This window comes from Schistocerca cancellata, chromosome 9, assembly GCF_023864275.1.
Source record: "Schistocerca cancellata isolate TAMUIC-IGC-003103 chromosome 9, iqSchCanc2.1, whole genome shotgun sequence".
Taxonomy (NCBI): Eukaryota; Metazoa; Arthropoda; class Insecta; order Orthoptera; family Acrididae; genus Schistocerca; species Schistocerca cancellata.
Window position 1 is genome coordinate 226,699,721 of NC_064634.1, and position 24,132 is coordinate 226,723,852.

The window sequence follows — 24,132 nt, forward strand, 5'->3', positions numbered from 1 at the left end:
TAGTGATCTTTTGCGCCCAGTGTGAGTCGTGTTCGCTGCTGTCATTCTTTTGTTCGATTCTCTTACAAGAAAAGTAAATACTGAGACTCTGTATTGGCCATGATAAAAATTATATGAGTGTAAAATTGAACAAACAAGTTGTCATAATTATTATTCAAGACACATATCGTGGTTTCTTGGTTATAATCGAAGACACAAATAAATGTCTACACTGGCTTATTGTGCAACTTTACTCTTTTTTACAGCGTTCGTGTCATTATTTCAGATTGGAAGATTAACTATTTTTCATTTCAGGACAAAAGCTTTGTGGCATGTTTCGTACGGATAGCTAATGGTGCAGCGATATTGAGAGTTTGCCATTGAGTGTGACTTTAAATTCATTTTTTCCTACCAACTAATTTTTCATCCACGCTAACCTTTACCTGCACAATCGAGCGAGCATTGCGCAACGCTCCATTATTTTCTAGCCACTTGATGCAAGATCATTTAACTTAAAGAATAGGGAGGTATTCTTTAGCGTTCGTCACTTATTTGGCTAGCGTCAATAGAATCACAGGAAATGCAAGAGTGTGGGGTACTCGAGGACATATGATTAACGGACATTCTTTCGTTGTGCCGGTTTGACGACATCACTTACAACGTTCTCAGATAGACGGATGGGTTGAGGACTTTTTAAGTACAAGCGTAATCCCAAAATTAAGGTCTCCTATTTTTTTATAAGTACGTAGACCTGTTTATTTCTATAATGGTTTACGTAAGTTTAGAGCTTGAACATTTAGCTATTTTTCGACATAATCACCATTTTTGTCGATGCATTTTTGAAGATGCTGTGGCATTTTTTGTATGCCCATGTCATACCAGCTAGCCGCCATGCTGTTCAGAAAGTTATGAACCTCTCCTTTCACCTCGTCGTCGGAGCTGAATCTCAGGTTTCGTCACCCGTGACAACTGTGTCCAGAAAGTTGTCCTGTTCGGCTGCAAGGCAGTGGCGAAATGTGCCGGAAGCATCAAATCGTAGCCCCATGTGGTCCTCAGTCAGCATGCGTGGCACCCATATTGCGCACACCTTCCGGTAGTTCAATATTTCCGTTAAAATTCTGTGAGTGGTGCTTCGGGAAACCTCAGGAACAAACGTGCAACGATCATCCAGGGTGATCCGCCAATCTTCACGCATTCTTTGCTCAACCTTCAACACTGTCTCCTCAGAAATTGACGGTCTCCCGCTCCTTTGTTCGTGGTGAATTTCGGTCCGACCAGCTGCAAACTCTCTACACCACTTACGAAATTTTTGACATCCATGCACGACTCACCATACACTTCCGTCAATTGGCGATGGATTTCAATCGGCGCAGTGCCCGTTGCGGTCAAAAACCGAATAACTGCGTGCAATTCGCACTTGGCGGTAACCTCCAGTGGGAGCTCCATTCTCAACGGCTGCCTCAGCGCGGCGTGCGGATGTTTACACACAGCGCGTGAAGCACTCTTCATAACAGTGTGACCAACTGCCACGCAGAGTTCTGTACTTATAAAAAAATAAGAGACCTTACTTTTGGGATTACCCTCGTATTAGGCTCCAGTACGTTGCCCTGTCCGCAGCTTGCCAACCGCACATAGAAGTATAGTCAGCAGTGCTCCAGAGAAATGTGGCAGAACCGCCTTTGTCCACGGCATACATGAAGGATGTCACGTATAGAGGGTGCATCAATCTGCAACTTCTGATGGTGACTCTTTAGTATACGAAAATGTATCGTCTTTGGGTGGCTGCAGCAAGATATGGGATAACTTGTATAAAATTTCTGCGTGATGTGATGAATGGTAGCATGCTATAAAAGTGGAAAAATGTAAGTTAATGCAGGTGAATCGGGAAAACAATCCTATAACGATGAATTACAGTATTAGTGGTCTGCTGCTTCACACAGTTACGTCGATTAATAATCTAGAAGTAACGATGCAAACAGGTAAGAAATGGAACGGACACGAAATGTCAACAGCGGTGAAGATGAATAGTCAGTTTCGGTTTACTGGGAGATTGCTACGGAAGTGTAGCTCGTGTAAGAAGCAGAACGCGTGCAAAATCCTTGTGCAACAAACTCTTGACTAACGCTGGAGTTTTTGGGATACCAGTCGGGTCGGATTAAAGGAAGATGTCGAAGCAACTGGGAGGCGTACTGCTGGATTCGTTACCAGTAGCTCCGAACAACACGCGAGTTTCACGGAAGTGCTTTGTGAACTCAAATGGGAATGCTTGGAGAGCAGATGTTCATTTCACAGAAAATTTGTTGGTTGGTTGGTTGATTTGGGGAGAGGGGACTAAGCACAGTTGTCATCGGTCCCATCGAATTAGGGAAGGCTGGAAAGGAAATTGGTAGTGCCCTTTCAAAGGAACCATCCCAGCATTTGCTTGGAGTGGACATCACAGAAAATGTAAATCAGGAGGCCGGACGTGACTTTCAACGTCATCCTCCCTAATGCGACTCCAGTCTGCTAACGACTGGGCTACCTCGCTCCGTGCAGAAACTGTAGAAATAGTTTAGAGAAGCAGCATTTGCGTCAGACTGCAGATCGATCTTACTTCTATGAACATTCATCTCGCGTTAGCACAACAAAGACAAGATAAGAGAAACCGAAGTTCATACGGTAATATATAGATCAGAGGTCGTTGAAGTGCGGCCGGAATCAAATATGCACGGGGTCCGTGGTTCTCAGACGTATTTCATAGTAATATGCAACTAGCAACCGTCAATTAACGCCGAGAGCTTCTTTGAAGCCTAGTTTTCCTTCTCTCTAACAAACAGAAATATTTGTGGAGTCAGTAATATTTTAAGATGCGCTTAATTTTAATTACGTTGGTGTATTCGGCCGTAAGCTCAGTGAAGTTTGCCGCCTATCTCAGAAGCAGAGGCAAAAGGACTGCGGTTTTGTAGGCTGGCAGAGGGGGAGTGTTTTATTGTTTGTCTCTCAGCCTCCCAGCACTGTTTACTCATCTCGCGCGTGGCTGACTCGTGCCATCAGCTGCCACGGCATAAATTTTTACACCGAAATAGCTTGGATCCATGAATGCAGATTACAGAGACAATCACTTATTTGTGACACGGCGCATCGTATTAATTAAGACTGCCGTAACACAACACAATGAGTAGAAGCAAACAGATGTTAATATCATTTATCAAACTTACGTGATGGTCTTACCTCAGTAATGCATTAAAATATAAATACAAACACATTAGCATACGTTGTGTGATTTCTATCCCGTAAATCATTTCAAAATAGAGATGGAATGCTAGATTGTATTGTGCCTCAGAATACACATTGTTCTGAGTTGGAATAAATCACAAAGGTGTAAGTACTAGTGAAAAATGGTCATGTTTAGTTTGCAATTAAGCTAAAATTTAAACAAAACTTGCCCTGAACCTGATTCTTCTCATTGCTATCCTTATTTTTCCCGTTACAGTTAAATCAGGTGCTGAGATCGCTGCAGGAGAGTGATAAGTTGCGTGATGGTTCACCATGTTAAAATGCAACAAATGCGATGTCGCAGTGCACAGCAAGAGCAATCAAACCTAGTATAACAAACAATGCAGACTGCAGATTCTAAAAGAAAGAATGCAAATATGCATACCATAGCATAGCGCGTAATCTTTACAACACCTAACTTTCACTTCCCAGCGGAACTGATCTACTGAAACATGTAATAAAGTTGTACAGACAATTGGTGACATTTACGCTATGTAATCAATAAATAGTAAGCCATTTTAAATAGATGGCAAGGTCATTATTTATAATGAAAGCTACAAGCATGGCGATCTTACGTGCATCTAGACCCCGGGCAGCTCTGATCTCTTTCTCGCTACCAGGACCGAAGACTCCCGATAATATACAATTTACAGCCAACGCTCGAGTATGCAGTCACGTTGCTATTCTTTGCGTGGTAATATGTATCACTGTACCACAATGCAATGAATATTACGACACGATATAAGATGTGCACAGCATTTTCTGAAGTGTTACCTTAACGACCATTCTTCTGTTACACAAAGGTGCCATAAAATGAAAAAGTAATCATAGTTACCTTATAACAATTCTGACGTTAAGAAAAGCCAATGAATTTACGCAAGGGCGCACTATTTTATGTGCCTCCTCGTCCCATAAGACTTTGCATGTATTTACGCAAGAGGAAAAAACATTCTAAAACAACACCTCGACACGAACAGCGTGCTCACAAAAATATGGCACATCGACATAACCACACTCCTGCGGTACCAGGAAGGATTGAAGCCGGCCGTGGTGGCCGAGTGGTTCTAGGCGCTTCAGTCTGGAAACGCGCGACCGCTACGGTTGCAGGTCCGAATCCTGCCTCGGGCATGGATGTGTGTGATGTCCTTAGGTTAGTTAGGTTTAAGTAGTTCTAGGTTCTAGTGGACTGATGACCTCAGATGTTAAGTCCCATAGTGCTCAGAGCCATTTGAACCATATTTGAAGGATTGAAACACACCGATGTACCAATCCGTGCTATCTCGGTTTATTAACTGTTTTTATAATGCCCATGGCACCGCTGGCCGTTGTGGCCGAGCGGTTCTAGGCGCTTCAGTCTGGAACCGCGCGACCGCTACGGTCGCAGGTTCGAATCCTGCCTCAGGCATGGGTGTGTGTGATGTCCTTAGGTTAGTTAGGTTTAAGTAGTTCTAGGTTCTAGGGGACTGATGACCTCTGATATTAAGTCCCATAGTGCTCAGAGCTATTATGTATTAGCCCTTGGCGCCACTTATTTTCGTTAATTTTGCTCGCAGGTTAGCGCGATGTAGGATACAGTGTGTTGCTGGTTTATCCTGCTGGATGCTTACTTCTTTCATTTGCTCCTTATCAGAGCAACCGCACCATACTTTTGACCAGTCATTGGAGGAGCTCCACCAGCCGCAATCAACGTACGGTTTCCCAAAAAGGGTCAATAATATGTTCTAAGCAAGAAAATATGTCGTCGTCTGCAGTTGCATTGTGCATTGGCACTAAATCAAGGGGTTCATTCATGAAGTCGAACTCAGCGTCTGGGAAAGGTCGCTGCACAGTAGATAGTTGGGGCAACAACAAAACTCTCTTTAACAAATTCTCCATCGCTGAAGGGGGTCCGCTGTTTTTGTTATTCTAACAGACATGTGACAGCTCTCATCAAATGCACCGCCATTGTGGATGACGTGTTTCTCTTTCTGCAAATAAATTAAAAGGGACAGGGAGAATAGAGAGGGAAATACTACTTCAAGCTCAATAAATAACTAGCTTAGCGCCCACTGCTTCACTCGCGTAGACTATATGGCCTGCACAAAAATTTAATTTTCTTTTTTCCTTAATTGAATTTTTGTGTTGTTCACAAATTGCGACACCATTTAAATTTTCACTATAATTATGGCCGTAAAAGTACGGCCTCTTCCGAACCTACTACTGACCAAAAAGCGCTTCTAATAGCTGGAGTCCAAATTTTTGTTAATCATGCCTTTTGCGTTCTTATGGTGATATTTACATACAAACTTTCATCCCGTAAAATATATTTCTTTTTATTTAACGAAGAAGGGAAATACCAGTTTCCATAGATTCAATGTTAATTTTTTTTGTATGACGAAATATTTTATAATAATTTTTCATAACCTGCTTCACCCCCTTTGGAGCTGAATTTCCAAAGACAGTGAAACACGTATAATAAATATTTTTGTTTCTGGCAGAGAAGCCAAATATAAATTTTCATAGATCAAGTTGTGACATTGCTTTCATAACGAAATAATTTCATAAAGCTTTTCATCCCATACTTCACTGTCTTATGGGGACGAAATTTTCAAAAACACTGAACCTCATATTTTATTATTTATAACTGAGGCATCAAATATCAGTTTTCATAGACGTAGCTTTAAAAATTCTGTAATAGTCTTTTAATAATGATTTATCTTCAAAATCACTTTCACCAGCTATTTTACCCCTTAGTGATTGAATTTCCAAAAATTCTGAAACACGTAATTTTTTATTTCTGACTGAGAAATGAAATGCCAATTTCCGTAATTCTAGCTTCAAAATTGCCTTAATAGCGACATTTTTCCAAAAGTCTTTCATCCACTGTTGGAGCCCCTTAGAAGTGGGATTTCGAACAGTCCCTTCTTAAACAATGCCTACAGTATAAGATCAACACCTTCTCCATCTTCTCCTTAACTGTTTGGGCTGGGCGATGATGAGTTGGTGTATCACTATAGCTCTATTTCACCCACTTAGGGGTCGAATTTCCAAAGAGAGTGGAACACGTATTATTTTATTTCCAATCGAGGAGCCAAACACCAATTTTCAGAGATTTAACCTTAAAAATGTTTTCACAAAGAATGATTTGTATTGAACATTCCCCCCCCCCCCTTTAAGGGTTGAAGTTTCCTAAAACCGTAAAATGGGTGTTTTTTTTTATTTCTAGCAGAGAAGCCGAGTACAAATTTTCACAGATTCAGCTTGAAAAATGATTCGATAGCAAAATATTTTCAAAAAACCTTCCTCCTAAGGGGGTTGAATATATAAAACAGTGAAAAACTTTTTTTTTGTTTCTAACCGAATAGCCATCTAGCTTTAAAAATTCTTTCAGGAAGATATATTTCATTCAACCCCTATTTCGCGCGAGCAAGGTGGCGCAGTGGTTAGCACACTTGACTCGCATTCTGGCGGACGACGGTTCAAACCCGCGTCTGGTCATCGTGATTTAGGTCTTCCGTGATTTCCCTAAATAGGTTCAGGAAAATGCCGAGGTGAGTCCTTGAAAAGAGCACGTCCGATTTCCTTCCCCAAGAGCTCGTATTGTTAGCCAATAAACGGATTGTAATAATACTTAGAAAGTGTATTTTTTGTGCAGACATACACTGTTTTAAATAGAAGATGGCTATTCACATTAAAAAACTAAAAGTAATGTAGATTAGAGTGTCAGTAGCGTTTGTTCAAGGTTTCTAGTGCGGGCCGGTTACGAGATTTAGTATTAGAAAAGTTTCCGCACCAACACTTAGTTCATGGCATTCAATCTGCGTAATTGCTAGGTATGATGTTGTTACGTGTGATTACAGTGTGCTTGTTTGTTTCTTGAGGGAACAGGGACTTGCTAGTCAGTTAGTGTGTGACAGTCCAAGCAGTAGGTCGTCAGTCAACAATGGTATTTACCAATCCAGAAGCAACCGACATGCTCATAGTCTATGGGGAAAACAGGAAAGATGCAGTTCGTTCTCCCGCGAGGTACATTGCAGGATATCCGAATAGAAGTCAACCACTTCGGCAATTATTTGTCAACCTCTTCAACCAATTATTGAAAGCGATGGTATAACACCTAGACAACGTAACAGAAGCAAACAAATGACGAAAGGAAAGGGGAAAATTAATGTTCACCTTGCTGTTGCAGTTGATCCGCACGTTCGCTCCCATGGAATAGCATCAGGAAATGGCATTAGTCAGGCAAGTGTCCTACACATTCTCCATCAACACAGGTTCGATTCCTACCACATCTTTTTCCACCAAGAGCTGCACACAAAATATTACGAGAATCGTGTCAATTTCTTCATATGGTCATTACGACATAATACTCCAGATGTATCATATTGCTTGTTTATTATAAAGCCACATGTACCAATCGTAGCCAGGTATACTGTTAAAACATGCTCCACTGTCTGCTGACAATCCCTGTTGGCTTCGCCAGGTGGAACGTCAGCGTCCGTGGCGTGTAAACGTGTGGTGTGGGATAGTGAACCATCAGCTCATTGGCACATTTTTCATAGACGGAAAGCTGAACGCGCACACGTATCGCAGCCCCTAACAGATTACCTTCCACGGAGGCTGCAAGACATTCCTCTATAGACTAGGAGGAACCTGCAGTACCAACACGATGGCTGTCCAGCCCACAGTGCACGAAGTACTACAGCATGTCTTCACGAATTGTTTCCAAATCGTAGGGCTGGACGCAGAGGATCTGCACCTTGGGTGGCCCGTTCCCCGCGTGTGACACTTGTAGACTTTTTCCTGTAAGGATAGGTACCCACACCGGATGACTTGGAACGACGTGTTACTGAAACCTTACTCGGACATCTCCGCAAAAATGCTGACATTTGTGCATTAGTTGTTCCGTACCAGACTGAAGTGTGTGTTTTCGCTGCCGATGGTCATTTTGAACACAACCTGTGGTACTCAGCTGTGTCGTTACTGGTCAGAATCCACATAACTGGTGTATTCACTTGCATTATTCTTTAGCGAGTGCTACGACAGGTATTTTCAAAATACTCTGCTTTAGTTTGTCAATGTCAACAGGCATTGTTCCATATAAATATAGTATGTTTGTCCAAAAATGCCCTTTCCAAGTATTATTACAATCTGTTGATTGGCTAAAAATAAGAGCCGCTACCTACCAATCCATTGCCGGCCGCTGTGGCCGAGCGGTTCTAGGAGCTTCAATGCGGAGCCACGCTGCTGCTACGGTCGCAGGTTCGAATCCTACCTCGGGCATGGATGTGTGTGACGTCCTTAGGTTGGTTAGGTTTCAGTAGTTCTAAGTTTATGGGACTGATGACCTCAAATGTTAAGTCCCATAGTGCTTAGAGCTATTTGAACCAATCCATTCTGTGAAAATCGCATATAAATAGTAGTTTCCATTTCCGGAATATTTTCGGTGTAGGTTTTATATGATTCTCGCTCTAAACAAATAGTAACATTTTCAAGCAACGACGTGTATGTAGATGAACATTCTTCTTTTTCTGTTTACTGTTTTATCTCTAGAAATTTGGCCTTCCTTTCCTCAGTATCCAAAGTGATCACGAGCTTCTCACGAAGGAGATGAAGATGCCGCTTTCACATGATACTTCTTCCACGTCTGTAAAATGTCATTGCAAAACAGATCTGAGGGCCACTTTGTGGTTCAGTAAAAAGTACTCTTCTTCCCGGGTCAAGTTTTGTTTTGAGGGTCTTAACTCCCAGTCAGTCATTTTCCTCTCTCGTATTTTGTTCTACCACGAATGCCAAAGAGACTTCGACACCGACAAAAAAAGCAACACGGATCAAAGAGGCCATTCTCGGCGCGCTAGCATCGGTAACAAATTAGCGATCTCAGCAGACAGGTGGTCGGAGTCGACAGCGGCCGCAGACAAGCACTGTGGGCACTACGGGCGATCGCGTCCGCAGTAACGCATTTACCCACCCTTCACCTAGACAGAAGAAAGACTGTGAAGTAAGCACGACTCTAATGAACTTCCTTTGTTTCATATAAAAGACTAACGAAATTAATCCATCGACTCTTGCACATCCGCTTCCCGCGCCCGAGTTCCCGGGTTCGATTCCCGGCGGGGTCAGGGATTTTCTCTGCCTCGTGATGACTGGGTGTTGTGTGATGTCCTTAGGTTAGTTAGGTTTAAGTAGTTCTAAGTTCTAAGGGACTGATGACCATAGATGTTAAGTCCCATAGTGCTCAGAGCCATTTTTTTCTAGCACATCGAGCTCAAGCTTATACGTTTCTCCCTGCATATTCATTAAAGGATAAAAGGCAATTCGTTATAATAGTAAAACCAACAGGATTTTACCACGCAACTACAGTGTCACAGCTGTTAGATCGATGAGGTTGGCAGCAATCAAAAAAAGAAGAGTCGACGCGCAATGTTCTGAACGGGACAGACTTTTAACGGTCATTGATTGGGGGCTGGCGGTCAACTTATCGCGCACTTGAGGTTCATAACTCATTAATCTGTTAAGCTTACCAGTTAACAGTAAGAAGGGAAAACTTGCGGCCCAAGGGGCCGCCTCACATTGTCAGTATTGGCTCTTAAGTAAAAACTTTTGAGGACCACTTATATAGATAACAGTTTCTTCATCGCTCCACCCGCGAGTGGGACAGCAAAGGGACCGACTAGGAAATGTACAAGGTACCCTCCGATATGCGCCATATGGTGACTGGCCTGCACATGTGGATGTAAACGTAAAAACTAGGACAGAGATGAACCATTTAAGCGCAAGGCAATGGAGCGTGGCAGACGAATCTCACTTCCGTCTTGGCAATCGGGGACTTTGGAGGCCGAAGCAGTCCGTGCAAGCGCTCGATCCTCTCAGAACCTCACACAAACTCTACGTTGCTGTGACAACAGTGCCGGTAGTTAATTAAACTCTGGAAACCACGTTGCTGCTACTAATCCGGATGTATACTCTCCGTCAGGGAAGTGGCCGTTGTTCCTCCCGCTGAACGCTAAGCTCTTTTTCAGAAATTTAATTAACGCCGCCCACAGAGAAGTACTGTGGAGGCGAAGGCAGCCGCTACTTGCTCCTTCTGTGTCGCACAAACCACACACGACATGAGGTCGCGCGTATCACTGCCACCAATAACAGTTCACTCTAATAGGAGCTCCTCTTCAAAGTGGTGTTGAAACCTTAAACGTGACGCTGTAGATTACTGTCACACGACGCTTCTAATTCGCGATACGTATACATCTACTCACATATTCTCTAATCCACCATACGGTGCGCGAAGGAGAGTAGTCAATTTCTTTTAGGAATTTTTTACAATTCTTTGATTAGGTTCACCGCGTTTAAAACAATTTAGTCTTGTAAAATTGTTATTAAAATACAACTCGGTACATACACCTCTAACGTAACACAATATTTAAGGACGTAAAAGAGTTTTACATTGGCTCATCCTGGATCAAGTCGAGAGTGTAAATGTGTCTCAGGTAGGGGTCAGGTTTACTCTGTTATGGGGGCATCTTTCTGCATGGAACACAATAATGACTAAACAAAACCGCCTACAATTTTTTTAAATATATATATTATTTCCAGTAAACAACATTACAGGCTTATTTCACTAATTGACATAATGATATACAACAGTGACCAAACATTTTGGCGAACTTTCACCTGTAAGCATAATAAGGCCTACATAGACCTTTGAATGTTAATTAAAGGGCTGTTCATCATCATTGGCTGAGTTGCAATTTATGCAGACAAAGCGTAATGTGTTTCCTCTGGCACAATCGTCGCGAGCCCACTTTTTAAATCTACGGCACTGGAACCATTCTCGGTTTCTTTGTCGTTGACTGTATCGTTTCAAGCAGTAAAACACAGGCATTTTCATCTTCTTCATCAGGCTGCTGCAGGTTATACGAGAAAGGATGAACACGATGCGAGATTCGTTGAGACGGCAGACGCTTTGTTCGGACTATTCTGTGATAGCAGATTGAGCCGAAGGAGAAGATACAAGATGGTAGACGTCATAAAAGCGAAATTACGCCGATCTGAAGAGCGTGGCAGAAGACATGAGAGCATGGAGAGTTAGCATGCGAAAAATCTGTGTTTCAGCAGAACTCTAAGGCTATCAGAAGTAGGCTTATCCACATTTCACCTTGTTCTTGCTGTTATCAATTTCTTGTCCTTAACAGTCCTTGTTTTCATAGAATTAACTTTTTGTGTTAGAGCGTCAAATATTTGTTAGCAATTTCTACCTTTTATTTTCCTGTTGCTTTTTAAACGGCTTTTCCAACTGCTTTTATCCTACACTTTCCTTGATCTAGGTATCAGTTAGGATGGCAATGCAAAATAGTGGGTAAACATTCCCCAACAGAACTGCACAAACGCGCCCCATCGCCAGGTTTCAGTTAGTTTTGAAACAACAGTTGTAGTTTTCAGGCTTTCAAATTATACAAATGCATTTTTTAAAGTAGAACAATCTTTTGTAAACGAACATACATTGATCCTCCCTAGGAGCTTCGATATTTGAGTATCAAAATTTACTCAGCTCACACAAAAACATAAATACGTATCCAAAATAAAAAATAGCAGACTGTCTTAAAGATTTCCAATTTACTTAGCATTTATTGCTGCAAAGGTTCACAACGAGTACATCTACATCTACATCTACATCCATACTCCACAAGCCACCTGACGGTGTGTCGCGGAGGGTACCTTGAGTACCTCTATAGGTTCTCCCTTCTATTCCATCTCGTATTGTCCGTGGAAAGAAGGATTGTCGGTAAGCTTCTGTGTGCGCTCTAATCTCTCTGATTTTATCCTCATAGTCTCTTCGCAAGATATACTTAGGAGGGAGCAATATACTGCTTGACTCCTCGGTGAAGGTATGTTCTCAAAACTTCAACAAAAGGCCGTACCGAGCTACTGAGCGTCTCTCCTGCAGAGTCTTCCACTGCAGTTTATCTATCATCTCCGTAACGCTTTCGCGATTACTAAATGATCCTGTAACGGAGCGCGCTGCTCTTCGTTGGATCATCTCTATCTCTTCTATCAACCCTATCTGGTACGGATCCCACACCGCTGAGCAGTATTCAAGCAGTGGGCGAACAAGTGTACTGTAACCTACTTCCTTTGTTTTCGGATTGTATTTCCTTAGGATTCTTCCAATGAATCTCAGTCTGGCATCTGCTTTACCAACGATCAACTTTATATGATCATTCCATTTTAAATCACTCCTAATGCGTACTCCCAGATAATTTATGGAATTAACTGCTTCCAGTTGCTGACCTGCTATATTGTAGCTAAATGATAAGGGATCTATATTTCTATGTATTCGCAGCACATTAAACTTGTTTACATTAAGATTCAACTGCCATTCCCTGCACCATGCGTCAATTCGCTGCAGATCCTCCTGCATTTCAGTACAATTTTCCAATGTTACAACCTCTCGATATACTACAGCATCATCCGCAAAAAGCCTCAGTGAACTTCCGATGTCATCCACAAGGTCATTTATGTATATTGTAAACAGCAACGGTCCTACGACACTCCCCTGCGGCACACCTGAAATCACCCTTACTTCGGAAGACTTCTCTCCATTGAGAATGACATGCTGCGTTCTGTTATCTAGGAACTCTTCAATCCAATCACACAATTGGTCTGATAGCCCATATGCTCTTACTTTGTTCATTAAACGACTATGGGGAACTGTATCGAACGCCTTGCGGAAGTCAAGAAACACGGCATCTACCTGTGAACCCGCGTCTATGGCCCTCTGAGTCTCGTGGACGAATAGTGCGAGCTGGGTTTCAAACGACCGTCTTTTTCGAAACCCATGCTGATTCCTACAGAGTAGATTTCTAGTCTCCAGAAAAGTCATTATACTCGAACATAATACGTGTTCCAAAATTCTACAACTGATCGACGTTAGAGATATAGGTCTATAGTTCTGCACATCTGTTCGACGTCCCTTCTTGAAAACAGGGACGACCTGTGCCCTTTTCCAATCCTTTGGAACGCTTCGCTCTTCTAGAGACCTACGGTACACCGCTGCAAGAAGGGGGGCAAGTTCCTTCGCGTACTCTGTGTAAAATCGGACTGGTATCCCATCAGGTCCAGCGGCCTTTCCTCTTTTGAGCGATTTTAATTGTTTCTCTATCCCTCTGTCGTCTATTTCGATATCTACCATTTTGTCATCTGTGCGACAATCTATAGAAGGAACTACAGTGCAGTCTTCCTCTGTGAAACAGCTTTGGAAAAAGACATTTAGTATTTCCGCCTTTAGTCTGTCATCCTCTTTTTCAGTACCATTTTGGTCACAGGGTGTCTGGACATTTTGTACATGAAATGATGACATTTACAGATTAACAGCACAAGCGGTTCTTGGGTACCATGTATCGACCGATGCTGTAACACCCAAACTGCATAGTAAGTGGTGTAGCCTCCACGGGAGGCAATGCGGGCGCTGAATCTGGCATCCAATTGATCGTACAGATGGCGAATACTGTCCTGGGACACATTATGCCACGCCTGTTAGACCTGTTCACGTAGTTCTGTAAGAGACATTGACTGACATGTTGAACGAGTCACTTCTCGTCTCTTCGTATCCGCACATGCTCGACTGGAAACAAATCCGAAGAATGTCCGAAAGGACAGATACCATCGGTGACCGTGCAACTCCCTAGAATGAAATGATAATTAAATCAAGACCCTAAGCTGCCGACAGGAGTTGATATACATCGACGGGGACAGTTGAAAATATGTGCCCCGACTGAGACTCGAAACCGGCATCTCCTGCGTACATGGCAGACGCTCTATCCATCTGAGCCATCTAGGGCACAGAGGATAGTGCGACTGCAGGGATGTATCCCTTGCACGCACCCCGTGAGACCCAAATACCCATCTTAATGTCCACACACTACATTCCTTGTGCCCCTGCCCATTATACTCATTACTCGCGGCAGATAATCTTACCGAGTGTGTGGCCATTAAGTAGGGAATGTGGGTCTCACGGGGAGCGTGCAAGGGATAAATCCCTGCAGTCGCACTATGTTCTGTGCCCTCGGTGGCTCAGATGGATAGAGCACCTGCCATGTACGCAGGAGATGCCAGGTTCGAGTCCCGCCCGGGGCACGCATTTTCAACTCTCCCTGTTGATGTACATCAACGCCTGTCGGCAGCGTAGGGTCTTGAGATAATTATCATTTTTAATTCGAGGAACGGGCTGGCCTGGGAAATTGCTGCACGTCTCGCAGAGCTCGTTGACTTTCACGGGCAGAACGAGTGTGAGCATTATCCTGTTGGAACAATACATCACCTTCGTGTTGCAACCACCGCCAAAGAACACATCTAACAACATGCTGCACGTACTGAGCGCTGATTAGCGTCCCCTCCAGAAACAATAAAGGTGAAGAAGTGTCGTAGCTTACTGTACCAAAGACCGTAAGGCCTGCGCTGGAGCCAGTGTGTCTTTGACAAGTGCACTCTACGAGACAGCAGTCACCAGGTCTACGACAATAACTTGCGTGCAGGCAGGATTTGATTTCATTGCTGAAGATCACGTCGTGCCATTCCATTTTCCAAGGGATCCTGTGACATCATTAGTCGAGTTGTGCTCATCGATGCTGTGGCGTGAGTGAAAGACAGGCTAGAGATGTGCGTGTCCGTAGTTCCACAGTAAATAATAACTCCCAACAGTGAGTGTTGACACATATGGGCTTACATGCCCTCTTATCTGTGCTGTGGCAGCTGTACGATCTACAGTTGCTGCCCTTACAGCACGACTTTCATGGAGGGCGTCTGTGCTGTATAGACATCCAGAATCTCTTCTATGGGTGTGAAAATGTTCACGTGACCACTGACACAAACATCATTGCACAAGTGACTGACGCAGAATGTCCAACTTGTGTGGCAATTCTCCGAAAGCACCAGCCCGCCACTCGGAAGGCTACAGGGTGACCCCTTTCAAACTCGCTCAGTTGGCTATACGAACCGATTGCATCTCCGTGCTATGACTGCATCCTTGAAGCACACATTTTTACCACACTGTTAGCACTCCCTGTTAAAGGGTATACACAGATGGCCGTCTGGTAGCTATGACACTACGCTATCTGCTGGCGGAAGACGAAGAAACTATTATCATTACATCTACTATCCCACAGGTGGCACATGCCGTCACCGGATCCAAATCGACGGCTTCGTAAATGCAGGTTCTCTAAACTTCCTCTATAGTGTGATTCTTCAACTTCCCCCAGGGTAATTCATTACGAAATAGTTCATGTGTGAATGTATGGGTGCCAGTGTCCTAAGGGCGAAATGTTTCGGGAAGCTATCACGATGTCATCAAATGCGCTCCTTTCCTTCCATGATTCGTGCCCATGGGTATCTCTTCCCTCCCCCTCCCCCCAACTCCCCGCACCCAATACTACCTACTTCGCTCCCAGAATTTCTCTTACTCTGATCTAGCAACATTAAAGGCCCCCTTTAATGTATATTAAATATAAAATGCTACAACCTAGCTTCACAAACAACCTAACTTTTAAAACAACTTATTTATCTGCATTTCACTGTAAAGTAGCTTCTAATATTGTGAGTAGTAGCCCAGACATCCCCAAAAATTATAGCTCATGTGTAATGTATTGCAACAACTTCCTGAAATATGGGGAAATGGTGTGTTTTAACTTAATTTAGTTGAGAATCATACAACAAAACAAAAGCAAAACGTAGCAATGAAAATGTTATTAACATTAAGTTTAGTGACTGAGGTCATAGATAATCTAGAAGATAAGAAACAGTGTAAGAAGAAAAAGTGGAAATTAAAATAAAAATGTACATCAAATGCCAAATAGAGAAGATCTCTCAGTAGTTCGCCCACCTCTCTGACAAGAGAATGAAACTTAACAACAAATAAATAAAAAGAGAAAACCAGGGAAATACAAAGACAGACAGTTCATCAGTGCACCTGATGATGACAAAGGGTATGACTGCCGAAATTTTGTGTCCAGCGACGCCGACATTCAGTCATTCACCACTGAACTGTTTCGGCGTTTCTCAACAGCGTTTCGAGAAGATAACGTCTTCATTTCTCAAGATCGCACAAATCATTTCTGTCGTACTGGTGTTTTGATCGGAACTGTCGGTAATAAATCTCGCAGCACGCCTCTGTATTGTTTTACTGTCTTCGTTTTCTCTGACCCGTCTGGGCGCCACAACACCCTTACAGAATACAATAATGCTACTTAGATGAACCACACTTACCTAGAATTCTCCCAATAAACCAAACTCGATCATTCTCATTTCCTACAACCAACTTAACAAGCTCGTCCTGTTTCAGGCAACACTGTGCCTACATAATCAAATGACGTGACTGTGTCAAACAGTACACCATCAATACTACATTTCCGGATGATTGTAATTTGCTACCTGTAATTTGCTGTAATTGTAATTTGCTACAGTGTTAGCGTAAGGTGTTGTTTAAATTGTTGCACTGGTACTTCAGCGTTCTTATTGCACAATGGCTGGCCGAAGCTTTATCACAGATCCGATCGCTAATAGTGTAGATCAATTATTGTTTTAACTGAGAAACATGGCATCGTATATACCATTTGGCAGTTGCGCGCGCCTGTGCCTGTTTCACGTGTATCGTATTACAAACAGTGGAAGCTACAGTACCAGATAAAAATATGTAATGCCGAATTGACCGCTAGATGTCACGAGAGGGGGATCCGCCGGTATAAAATAAGACGGAGAGTCTTGTTTTGTAGCTCGAGTAGTGTAAACAGCAGAAAGGGTCGGACAAGTAAACTCAGTGACTTCGGAAAAATCCATCACATTGTATTCCTTCTCAAGTGACCCATTTCGTTTGCTTGTTATATGCCTGTGGCGTGGAAAGGTGGGGGAGCAATCACGACTGTACCAAGATCAGACAGACCTCATGTTCTGTCGGACAACGACCATCGAGTATCGCGGAAGGTAATTGTTAGGATTCGTATGAGGTCGGACGAAGGGGTCGCTTCTAAGTGCCGACATGCTGCCAGTATCCAGCCACCACTACGGCTCTGCATAAGGATGTTAAAAATAATGTGGGTTAGTCGTCGAGCGGCTCCTGATAAGACGCACATTCCTGCAGTCAGCACTAAGCAACGATTGAAATGGCGTAAAGAGCGACGGCTTTGCATTGAAACAAGTGATGTGGGGTGATGAATTACGCTGTGACACTCCGATGATAGCGTTTGGGTTTGCCGAATGCCTCGATAACGTTACCTGCCATCAAGTGTAGTGCCAATAGTGAAGAACGGAGGAGATGGTGTTAAGAAGTGGGTTATTTTTCGTGGTGTGGTCCCATTATTGCGCTTAAAAAAACACAAAATCCGAAGAATATGTACACATTCCACAGCTTTGCGAACTGCTTGCAGTAGAAGAACAGTTAGGAGACAATGGTTATTTGTATGATCACGACAATGTACTCGGCCATAAAGCAGTGTCTGTGAGGCAATGGTCTGTGGACAAATCATTCGTGAAATGACTGGCCTATCCGGAGTTCCAACCTGAACCCAATGGAACCCCTTCCTTTGGTACGAGTTACGTCGACTTCGCTCCTGACCCCCCCCCCTCCTCCCCCCCCCCTCCACAGGTCGAATACGACTACCTTCACTGATTTCGTTTTGACGAAGAAGGTGTTGCCATTCCTCCACAGATATTACGACACCTCACTGAAAGCGTGCCCAGCAGAGTTCAAGCTTTCACAACTGTGACGGCTGGACACACCCCATATTACGAGTAATAGCCATTAATACTTCTTATCAGACTGCAGGACTCGTGCTAACCTGTAGACGACAGTGTTCACGGAACTTCAACGTCTGTGAGATGTGACGCTCACCTATCAGAATATCCTGTATCCCAGGCGACCCGAACGTTTCTTCCTTCTCTTTTATTTACAGTTGTTTGAGGCAGCCGCTTCTACTAACTGCCCTTCTGGAGATCTTTAACTTTTTCATGAAAACTTTACCAAGAAAACTTTACCAAGAAAATATGAAAACTTGCCTTAGCTGACTGATCTGATTCGCTTTGCTGTGAATTCTCTCCTGCTCTAACTTCTTCACCCTAAAATTGCAGACTGTTTTAGTGTACAGCTTCTACCGTCTACGAATATCTCGAGTATCATCTGACATCTCTAATTTCCTGTTCCATTCTTCTGTATATTATTCTTGCCAGAAACATGGATGTATCAGCTGTTAAGTGTTCTAGCATTTATCTGATGTCTTTGTTAATCTTTGGCAGATATTTATACGAAAACCTGTTATATATCTGACCATTCCGATTTACGCTTATTTCCCTTATACACTTTGGACGGCATGCTTTGGTGATTCCTTCAAAGCGGCCACAAGCGTCTTGCTGCCCCAGACCCGTCCAATCCCAGGTCATGGTAGATCTCTATCGAAGATGCAAGGAACAGAATATACCCTAGACTATGGGGTTATTAGGGACAACTTGTCCGCCTCCGGTAGCTGAGTGGTCAGCGTGACAGAATGTCAATCCTAAGGGCCCAGGTTCGATTCCCGGCTGGGTCAGAGATTTTCTCCGCTCTGGTACTGGATGTTGTGTTGTCCTAATCATCACCATCATTTCATCCGCACCGACGGGCAAGTCGCCGAAGCGGCGTCAAATAGAAAGATTTGCATCCGGCGAACGGTCTATTCGACGGGAGGTCCTAGTCACACTAAGGGACAACCTACCAGCTCAAACTGGACAATGATAGTCAAAAAATAGTTTTCAAAGGATCCAACGCCTGAAGCGATTTAGGGCAATCATAGAAGAATTGAATCTGGGTAATCAACTGGCTATTCAAAATCAGTATGTTACCTCTAATGACACCAGTGTTCGCGAAGACGGCGGTTTAAATCTTCCTCACACTTTTTGCTCGATTTTCCTAAATCACTTCCACATCATCTGCATTTACACAAATACGCCGCAAGCCGCCGTATGGTGCGTGGTGAAGGGTACCTTGAACAACTACTAGTCATTTCCTGCCCTGTTCCTCTCCCAAATAGAGCGAGGGGAAAATGAATGTCTATATGCCTCCGAACGAGTCTGACTTACCTTACGTTCCTAGTCCTTACGCTAAATGTAGGTAGCAGAATCCTTCTGCAGTCAGCTTCGTATGCCGGTTCACCGAATTCTCTCCAGGGATTCCCATTTGAGTTCACGAACCATCTCCGCAGTGCTTGCATGTTGATTGAGCCTACGATTAACTGATCTGGCAGCGCGTCTCTGAAATACTTCGATGTCTTCTACGAATCTGAAATGGTGGCGATCCCAAGCACTCGAGCAGTACTCAAGAATGTGTCGCGGTCTTCTTTACAGATGAACCACACTTTCCTAAGATTCTTTCAATAAAACGAAGTCGCATTTTCTACTACAATCCTTACAAGCGCGTTCCATTTCATATCGCTATACAATGTTACACCTAGATATTTGACTGACGCAGGATAGCACTACTGATGCTGTGTTGGAACATTCATCATGATGAGTTTTCTGCCATTTGCTGTATGTGATGCCGTCAATCACATCACTCAGGATCTAAAAACTCTTTCTCCTTCACCTCCTCTTTCCTTCCACGTAACCTTGTAAGACAGTTTTTGTGAGCCCCTCATTGTTTCTTGACATATTTCCAATGCAGTTTCAATATGTTCTTCTAGTAACTGACCTTGCCTTCCCACTATTCTCAGTATCTCTTCATTTTACACTCTCTCCATCCAGCTTATTCTTTCCATCCTCCAACACGTCCACATTACAAAAACCGCCAGCCTTGCTCTATCTTTTTTCCTTAGTCTGCACGTTTTATCACCATATATAAGGACACAGTATACAAAATATTTCATTAGCCTTTTGCTCACTTCTTTGCGGCAGAGAATTCTCCTTTTCTTATAAAATGCATCTTTCGTCACTGATATTCTGGTTTTAACATCTGTGATGCTCTTTTAATCCGTTTCTATTATGCTTCCTAGATATTTAAAGCTTTACTCATGTTCCATTACTTCTCTACTCAGCATTAACTTTACCTCTTTTATTTCCTTCTCGTGTCATTACTTTTGTTTTCTTTCCATTGATTTTCATTCCATGAATCTTTCCTTTAGCTTCAGTAATATCCACTATATCCTGTAATTGCAACATTACATCACATTCCTCTTCATTTAGAGATGTATGTTATTCGCCACATCAACTAGAAATTTGGTCGAAGGCTTTTTGTGTCATCCTAGTTACTCAACAACACCACTTTCGGATACATCCCAGTACCATCAGCAAACAGCCGCACATTCATGCTCACCCTCTCCGTCATATCGTTTATGTATAATTATAGAGAATAATTGAAGTTTTATCACACTTCCCCTTGGCATTCCTGACGATACGCTTGTCCCTGCTGAACGCTCACTATCGTGGACAACGTACTGGATTGTTCTGCTTAGGAAGTCTTCGAGCCACTCACATATCTGGGAACCTATTTCGCATGCCCCTACCTTCGGTAACAGGCTGCAGTGGGGCACGGTGTCAAACGCTTTTCGGAAATTACGAATATTGAACCTGCCTGTTGCCCGTCATCCATGGTTCACTGGACATCATGTGAAAGAAGGGCATCACGGATGCTTTCTAAAACAGTGCTGATCTGGGACAGAAGCTAAGGATATGCATGAGTGGTTCCTCTCAAACGGCATGGCAGGTTCTCTACTCAGTCAGAATTTGTGCTCCATCTCTAATGCCTTCATCGTCTACTCTTCGTCCCTTTGCACGTCGTTAAATCCAATGGCAATCACGCAACGAAGTAAGAACTCATGCAGATAATGACGTAAGAAGGAAGTATGTATAACGTAAATTATTTCATCGGATCAAAATAAAATTTCATCGTTATATGAAAAATTTTACTACATTACGTACTGTACGTAGCACTAGACTGTCTGCAATTGGAAACGTTCTCTCTTTATCTGCTTTCGTAAGAATTACTCATATTTACATGATGTTTCGTAAGTGTGTCAAAAACTTCGCTTATGTTCAAACCTACACATATGTAGCCATCATATGTCTCCCATCTCTGAATCATGTACATATTATTTTATAAACTAACTTAAAGAATTTTTTACTGAGATCCTTTATTTTCTGCGAATTTGTACCAAATGTCCTAGCGGTAAGAACATCATAATTAATAACTTTCTTGAGAAATAGAGTGTCGGTGTAACTTAGATGGTTGCTAATCTTATGAGACCTCACGGGGAAGAACCATTTCTTTTCTGCTTTATTCTAATGGGGATCTTTACCTCCGTGAACCGTGCAGTTGGTCGGAAAAAATATACTAAGCAGATTTTGCCCAGTAAGTTACACCAGCAATGGAACATTTATATAAAGTAGCAGACTGAATTTCAAATCCATAATTACTATCTTGCTAACTTTACGTGAAAGCATGCTTAGTATTGTTAAGGCACGTAGTATTGCATGTTAACCACTTTGACTGTTGTTATCTCTGAACTTGTTAAGTAGTGTTGCACCACCGAGAAGCTAAATACTGGAAATGTTATGCAGCCCAGCACGGCTTATGCTGTAGTTTGCGTACTCACTGTAGTTTCCAGTAAGCACAATAGCCTTAGCGGTCCTTCGACAAATGGTTCATTCTGTGGCGCTTCACTGAATTGTGTTGTGTGCTCCTGTTGCAGCGATGGATCGCCGAACGGCCCCAAACACCTGCCCAGGCGCGGTCTCAAATCCCGAATACTCCAGTTCAAATCCAACCGCGGGTCAGTATACTCAACAGAGTACTGTGTCCGGAGGCAGTGGCAGCTCAAGCGATGAGGGTCGATGAGGCGAAGCTAGGATACTCTCCGATCTAGGACGAAGGATAAGCTGCTCTGGAAGCCACGCGAGTTTGTGGGAATCTCGAGGGAAAGCGTTTTCGTGGATAATATTAATACAGTAACATTAGAACGCGTGCACTTGACACGCGAACAGCGACACAGCGTTGACACCAGTAAATCTTATCCGGCTAACCGAGTTCATCTTTGAGTGGAACCCTAACAGAAATATTGTGGTTGTATCGATATTAGTAATTCTGTTTCAGAAAATGTTTGCTATTAATTTATGGGGACAACTGCTATACAGTTTTCAAAAAATAATTCACTTACGGACGTAAACTATTTTAAAATATCACTGATGAAATATGTAGGGAAATGACGTTGTCATGACATACTTTTTAAACAATGAGTTTGCGATATATATGAGTAGTGATGCCAGACTTCAATCGACCATACTGAAATACTGCTGCAACTGATACTATATACTAAGGCGAAAAATTCACCCTGAGAAGAGTCATAGTCCTTGCCAACAATAACTTTTTACATAATGACCGGAAAACATAATGCTTCGAAGCAATATAAAATTATTTATTGCTCCATGATGTTTACACAGGAGCCTCTGTATTTTCAGTAACATTACAGTTCCTCCTTGTTTTAACAAGCTTGAAAACCAAGGCAAAGCGAAAGCGTAACATCATTAAAAGCGGAAGGGAGCGATACAAGAGGAATAGTGACACAGTACTCACATTTGGAATGGTTACAGTATGGGTACTGGTCGATTTTGTGGAAAGAACACGCACCTCCATCAGTCTTTTAATAAGATCCATAAACCTCCATGACGTGTGATGTGGGGAAGACCTAAAATCCGTTGCCAGATTTCACACATATTACGTTCATCGAGAAAAACATTTTCCTCCGATTTGAGGTTGACTTAGAAAATTCACCAGAATTTACTATGGAACGATTTGGACGTTTTTTCAGTTTATAACAGATTCCTTTTTCAGAAAAATAGTTTTATGATTAAGGAAAACATTTTGGAGCAAAAATTGTTCGCAGTTGACGAAGTGTTGTCGACATTGTAGACATCTAAAAGGAGATGCCAAATAGCACTGAGCAGTTACTACAAGGCCAACGAAAGGTTTGAGTAACAAAAAAGATCTTGTGTCATAAAGTGAACTTTGTTCCACAAAGGTAGTCTTATAAACAATGCATTTATTCGAGCTATTAGTTTCATTTGTCCACTCCACTGCAACTGGAAAAAAATAATTATTTTATTTTGCGCAAATTAGAGCACAATGTGGCGCATTCCTCAGATATTGTAGAACATGATCTAGGAATCACAACTTCATTATGTACAACCGCTTAACACTAACTTAGAAAGCTTAAATATATAAAAGCGTGAGCTAACTAGAGAGTTGTACAAATATCTTACCACAGAGATTCAAGATCAAGCCATCGGAGACGAAACAATAGTCTGTCAGGATATGATGGGAGAGCGAAATGACTTCAGTTTCGTAAAAGAAACATCCAGCATTCATCTAACGTGATTTAGAGACATGGAAAAAAACTTCAAACGTTATGATTGGAGATGGATTGAACTTGAGCTTCTCAAGTGGGCGTTCAGTGTCCTAACAGCAGCACATCAACACTCAGTAGTGATTCGAGGGAGCGAATGTTCCAAAATACTTTGATAAAAGGCCTACACCAGTGGTTCCACAACAGGAATATTACTCCTGAGAATTAAATTTTTCTGCGGGATTAACAAAAATCTCGAATTGTGCTTTAATCAGAGCATTAAATTGTCCTTAAAATCTCTATGTCAGCATTTTACTAGTTTTATGGCCCTCAGTAGACTGTCACACAAATTCAGGTTCTTAGTTAAGAGCATTACGAATGGTTTGTAATATCATGTTTGCATCTTCCGTTAAGTTTTCTTCTCTGCCTTCTCATAGAATATAAAAAGGCTTCCCTGGCGAAACTACTATCCCTTTCCCCGACTACAAGAGCTTTCCAGTTTAATTTCACTGTCACTGCTGTCATAACTACGTCTACAGTCCGATTCCGGGTTCATTTGTTTGTCTTC

At 42.5% G+C, this 24,132-nt stretch overlaps 1 protein-coding gene across 1 annotated transcript in view; it reads left to right on the forward strand.

The window, feature by feature from the left end:
• LOC126101299 (cyclic nucleotide-gated cation channel alpha-3-like) overlaps positions 1-24,132 on the forward strand; it is an 881,849-nt gene that overhangs the window by 579,650 nt on the left and 278,067 nt on the right. The window contains exon 10 of the mRNA XM_049911978.1: positions 21,915-21,995. Coding sequence (XP_049767935.1) covers positions 21,915-21,995 — 81 coding nt within the window. The remainder of the gene's footprint in view (positions 1-21,914; positions 21,996-24,132) is intronic.